This window comes from Gymnodraco acuticeps, unplaced genomic scaffold, assembly GCF_902827175.1.
Source record: "Gymnodraco acuticeps unplaced genomic scaffold, fGymAcu1.1, whole genome shotgun sequence".
NCBI classification, from domain to species: Eukaryota; Metazoa; Chordata; class Actinopteri; order Perciformes; family Bathydraconidae; genus Gymnodraco; species Gymnodraco acuticeps.
Window position 1 is genome coordinate 1,086,863 of NW_022989890.1, and position 6,000 is coordinate 1,092,862.

A 6,000-nucleotide genomic window follows, 5' to 3' on the forward strand; every position below is an offset into this window, starting at 1 on the left:
GTGTGTGTGTGTGATGTGAACAGAGAGATCAACACTCGCCTGACTGAGGAACAGGCCAGGAAAGGAATGGACCGAGCCCTCAAACTAGAGCAAGACTTCATAGAGTGTTTCTCGGGTAAGAGCGGAGCGTTTGTGTGTCTATATGATATCAACACACAGAAATGATGTGTACTCACTGAGCATGGGATTTCTAAATAGCCAATTGAGCACATGTACACTGTTTGTGGATTTCGGTTTGGATTATGGCAGCACCAGATGGTAAACGTGAGTTAATACACTTGTGTGTTTGCACTCCTCTGTGCGTTAAGCTATTTAATGTGAAGTGGTGGTAAAAAAACATACATCTTATGATAACAAGATTTTTGAAACAACAGATTGTCCATATTTTCGGGTGATTGCCGGCGCTCATGTTCACACATCAGAGGGTTATAATGTTTGCTTTTCACTATGCTTTTTCTCCTTTTTTTAATTGTTAAATGCCAACAAATGCAAATGATAAAACAAGCCTCCTCCGCAAAGATGAACTTTACTTGTTCATGTTCTTCCCGGCAGAGCTGAAAGAGTTAAATGAGAAATACTCTGCTTCTAGGCGGGGGGGGGGGGCATTTTAACATTTAAGGGACACATTTAGGGCAAATCACAGCAGTCAACAGAATATGAATGATGGATTTCCTCACAAATCTGGTGCTGTCTGCAATTTATAACGAATCACGAACAGCTATCGGATGTGACATTTTATCATAAGGAAACAATACGTGTGAGACTGAATAAATATGTGGGAGACTTTGTAGAAATACATACATGATTTAAATGTTGTTTAACATTTGGATTTAACTTGATATTTACAATTTCACACATACATACTTGATTATTCCTCTCATCGCATTCCGAAACACATCCTTTGTCTATCTCCCTGTTTACTCCCTTGAGATTTTATTTCCATGCTCTCTCTTTTGTCTTTTCTCACAATTTTCTTCTCGTCACTGTTTTTCCTCACATATCCTCCTGCAGCTGTCGTGGAGGGGGACAGCTTTGAAGAGGTTTATCACAAAGTAAAGACAGTGATCGAGGAGCAATCGGGGCCTTACATCTGGATCCCCACCCGGGAGAGGCTGTGATGCCGCACCCCTCCAAAATCCACCCCTTTTATCACAACCACCGACGACACCACCCTCCACCCTCATGGCCAGCCTCGCCTGTCTGTCTGTCCTCCAGCAAAGTCAGTGCTTTAGGCGTCACTGAGAATAACACAGAGAGACAAATGCAAACCAAGACCAACACAGAGACTGAGACAAACACAGGAAGTGACACAGCGAGGCAAAGAGCGACCAAAAAAGAGACTCTGAGACAGATGTGAGCACAGCGATGTGTAATTAGACTGAAAATACTTAATCAGTATTCCACTCTTATGAGGCAGAACTGAGTATTGAGGCTCTGTTAACACTCGGCATCAAAATGCATCTTGGACAGCTTTAAATGCAGCTGTGTCTGCAGCTGAAAACTGGGCCAGCAAATGTCCTGTTGATTACGTGCTGCCAAACAACTCTGTGTGTACGCAGTTGCAGTTAAAAAGCAAAAAGGAAGCAAAATATAATCACAAGCGACTTCCTTGAGAGATTTCAGATGCATTCTGATGCCAGGTGTGAACTGCAGTCTGAATTTATCTGGACATTAGGTCTGAACAGGGCTTGACAGAGAGCAGAGGGGGACCCAGCAGGGCGGACCCCGAGGTAGTATTAACACAACCTCACCCTCCCCACCCCTCTTAAGTCTCTGCCCCCATAAACACCATCACGCGCCTATGTCTGAGATGGAGGTGCTCAACTTTTTGTATCATCTCCTGGCTTTCTCTGCTCCTCCTCCTGTCGGCTCCGCCTTGTTTCGGGACAGGGAACGGGGAACACTGAGAACATCCTGCTGAGTCCCTCTAGACAACGTGTCTTTTTCTCGACAAAGAGTCCCTTTTTCTCGTGAATCTCCTCTTGGCTCTGAGCGTGCATTCCGACTAACACCTCAGTGACCGAGCCTGACACTTGCTCAATCACCCATGTTGAATATTGCGAGGCATTATTTAAAGGCAGTTCAAATTATTATAATGATTAAAAACTCATATGCTGAATTTGTGCATGCATCCTCAAAGACAATGGACACAAAAACAATGGTAAAAAAAATCTGACATAAAAAAATAAGAAAAAAAATGATGAAAGCGAATGTAGGGTGTGTTCTCTTTCTCCACCTCCTTATTGGAGGAGTTTTTTAGCATGTCTCATGAAGGTAGAAGAGAAGAGAGACACGGTGATGAGTTAGGGGGGGCGTAGATGCTCCGACATGCAGTTTGCCTCTGCTCTCTTACGCACACACACTCACGCAAACACACCCATGCACCAACACAAACACACGTGTAGAGATGTAACCTCAGCTGTAGCCTAGCACACTCCTCTACAGGGCAACTGGCTGCTCTGACCTGCTAGTCAGAACCCAGGATAAATGTTATCTCTCTAGGCACAAACAGCAGAGCTCCATCGCACCACAGCCGACTCACCCACCACTCTTCCAAAAGAACCCCTCAGCCGCAGACGTACACACTGTTTCCAGTGGCCGCAGTAAAAAGCCATGGCGTGTGTGTGTGTCTGTGTGTGTCTGCATGTGCGCGTGGGTCTCTGTGTGTGCACATTCATGTGTGGAAAGCTCCTGGGAGGAATAGGTCTTCTTTTATTCTCTCTCTTCCACTTTTTCTCTGCTTCTTTTCCCTCTTGTGTCCACACAGATTAAAGATAAGTCATGTTTAACAAATAAATGGCCTATATATATAAATACAAGTATAAATATGAATATAAATATATATATATCTTTTTTATGGCAATTTCTAACGGGACTAAGTCTGTACAAATCAACATCTCCAAACAATATTCCATTGATTCCTTTGGGTAATATTGCAGTTTGGTTGTTGAATTTACTCACACTCCCATTTTATTGTTGTAAAACGCAGCAAAAAGCAGAAATAACTGAACCGTTCAACGTAAAGTAGACCTCACACCAGAGCTTGAACTGACACATTTGACACGCTCTTGTGTGCGTTGAAAACCAATGGCAACACATGTAGAATGCAGCTGTGTGTGTCTGACTGTGTGCGCGTGCATCTGTGTGTTTGCAGCTTGTGTGTGTGTGCGGGTGACAAGAAAGCGTGTGTCGTGTATAAACTATAAATGATACTATATGAGAATATCTATCCTTTATAACATCCACTGGTGGTTATAATGTATAATACATTAATGGGTGGTGTGCGTATGTGTGTGCGCCCGAGCGAGAGTGAGACATGCACATGACGATGTTGTGCAATACTGCTATGATGTTATGCAATGAAGATGGTTTTACGTGTCTAAGATTTAAAAAAAGTATTTATAAAGTTTGCACTGACGGCATTATATGCTACAGGTATCAGCGAGAAAAAACGATAGTGGACTCAAGGGTTTTATGAGCATGTGTTTGTATTTACTTATAATTTGTTCTGAATTATAAGAGTGAAGGTGGAAGTGTTGATGGAAGTGACCATTCATATTTATTGTTTCTTTTTGCTCACTTGCTTCTCACAGCTCAGGGCTGAAGCCTGTGAATGACAAGTATGAAGTTTTATGATTTCTTATTTATTTAAGACTGTCACAGGTTCCATCTCAAGTCTGTATTTTTTTTCCACATTGAGTGCTTTTGGGTCTCGGGCAGAGATGCTGTAAATATATTGGAGATGTTGGAGTGCTGTGGCTTTATATTTAGCCGTGCACACTGCTGAATTGACATGAGTACGGGATCCATAAGAGCCACAGCCCAGTTAAACTGCTCAAACACAGAAAACACACACACATATTTCCGCACATGCATCAACATTTAGACATTGAGAGAATCACAGAAACACATGACAACACATCTATGAATGGAATAATATGTTTTCAATTTCTTTATTTGAGGGTTCAATGTATTTCTTAATATCTCTCTCAGCCATCCGTATCATAGTGTGATATTCCTTATAAAAATATATGAATTTTTACAGAAAAGACTGAATACAAAGTTACAACAAAGTCAACTGATGCAGAAAAATATATTTAACGATGACAATATCAAGCAAAAATAAAATGTTCCAGTTCAGTGAAGCGCTTGTTGTAAATTAGCTATAAAATAATAAAATGAATTTAAAAATGCTTTCTGAAATTGGACTCTGCAGCCTTGTTTTTGTGTTTGCGTGTGTTAATGATTTGATGAGTAGTTCCACAGGTACACGCTGCAGGAAGGCAACAGTGCCACCAGGGGAGGGCACTCATTCTCCGTTTTCAGCTGCTTATACAAGCCCTCTCAGCCGCATTTGCGCACACATAGCTGTGGCTCCTGTTAGCCGGGAGCTCCACCACCAACCCCTCTCATCAGGGGAACCATTTTCTCTTTAGAAAAGCACACAATGAGAATCCTTCCGTTTGATTGTGTGTGTGTGTGTGTGTGTGTGTGTGTGATGGTGTGTGTGTGTGTGTGTGTGTGTGTGTGGTGTGTGTGTGTGTGTGTGTGTGTGTGTGTGTGTGTGTGTGTGTGTGTGTGTGTGTGTGTGTGTGTGTGTGTGTGTGTGTGTGTGGTGTGTGTGTGTGTGTGTGTGTGTGTGTGTGTGTGTGTGTGTGTGTGTGTGTGTGTGTGTGTGTGTGGGTGTGTGTGGGTGTGTGTGTGCAAACAGGCAGAGATTGACACTGATGTGTGGGTGCAATGATCATATTCCCTGTGCTACCCTCAGGCTTGCGGCATGTTTTTATCATCCATACAGTTTTTTAAAGGCATGATCTCTGATTTAAGTATAAAGAAAATTCAACTAGTCCACTAACAAAACATTAAACCTTAGATTAGACCTTGTTGTTGCGGACACTGCTAATTTGACCAATTACTTTTACATCATTTTTATGTTTTCGTAAGAATACAACACACGTTAATTAGGAAGTTTGATTTAGAGTATATAGATTCAACGTTATTGTCATCTCTCAAGTGCTTAAAAGTGGGGTAAGTTTGAGAAACCGGCTCGAGATACACTTTTTGTTATATTCCATGGAATGATCTTAACATCCCGATAGCAATGAATATCGTGCTTTGACAAAAAATCCATCTGTGGAAGCCGTAGTACTGTAAAAAGCACGAACAATCATTTTAGCCGGCCCGGCTAAAATAACTGGATGCAGGGCCGGCCCTGACCAATTTGCTGCCCTAGGCAAGATTTTAGCTGCCCCCCCCCCCCCCTCCCCTCCCCTCCCCCCCCAACATGCAGACACTCACTATGACTCGCGCATGCATGCACGGTTGTGGCATGACCACCAAAACAGAAAGATATGGACACAAGATGTGTGCAAATGTATTTAGTATTCTATCCATTTGAACATGACTTAAGTGGGGGGTGGACCTAACCTCCTCTTGGGGGGTCCGGGAGCATGCTCCCCCGGGAAGATTTTTTTTTTTAAATATTGAAGTTAAAAGCATCAATCTGGTGCACTTTGAGAGCAACATTAAGAGATCTATGGATACATCTCTCAACACCCATTTGAAACAGAACTGTAAGCAGATTTTCTTTTTATTTATGGATATTTTACAAATCACTCCCCTTTTAAACTGTATTCTTGTTTATTAATAACAACTTTTTTTTACTGTCATATAGTATTTTATACTATAATAGAATAGATGAAAATCTATTCTCTTTTTTTATAACTATAATGATTATAATACAAAATTAAAACCTATAATTGCACACTAAAACCATTATTTCAAAAAAAGAACTATTTCACATAAACCTCTGGTTTTTACTGGGGCTGGCGCAGTTCAACTTGATTTGGGGGGGGGTGCACCATAGGTTATGGACGCTGTACGCAATATAGGCGTAGTTCTCTTAGTATAAGATAATAAGATGTACTTTGTTGATCCAAAATTGGGAAATTGTGTTGTTATGAAATAAAATAAAAATATATAATTTTTTTATTTCTAACT

The 6,000-nt window shown here is 41.4% G+C and overlaps 1 protein-coding gene across 1 annotated transcript in view; it reads left to right on the forward strand.

The window, feature by feature from the left end:
* Positions 1–4,203, forward strand: part of LOC117535726 (disks large homolog 4) — a 62,216-nt gene extending 58,013 nt beyond the window's left edge. The window contains 2 exon segments of the mRNA XM_034200257.1: positions 24–115; positions 1,012–4,203. Coding sequence (XP_034056148.1) covers positions 24–115; positions 1,012–1,118 — 199 coding nt within the window. The 3' untranslated portion in view covers positions 1,119–4,203.
* The last annotated feature ends 1,797 nt before the right edge of the window (positions 4,204–6,000 follow it).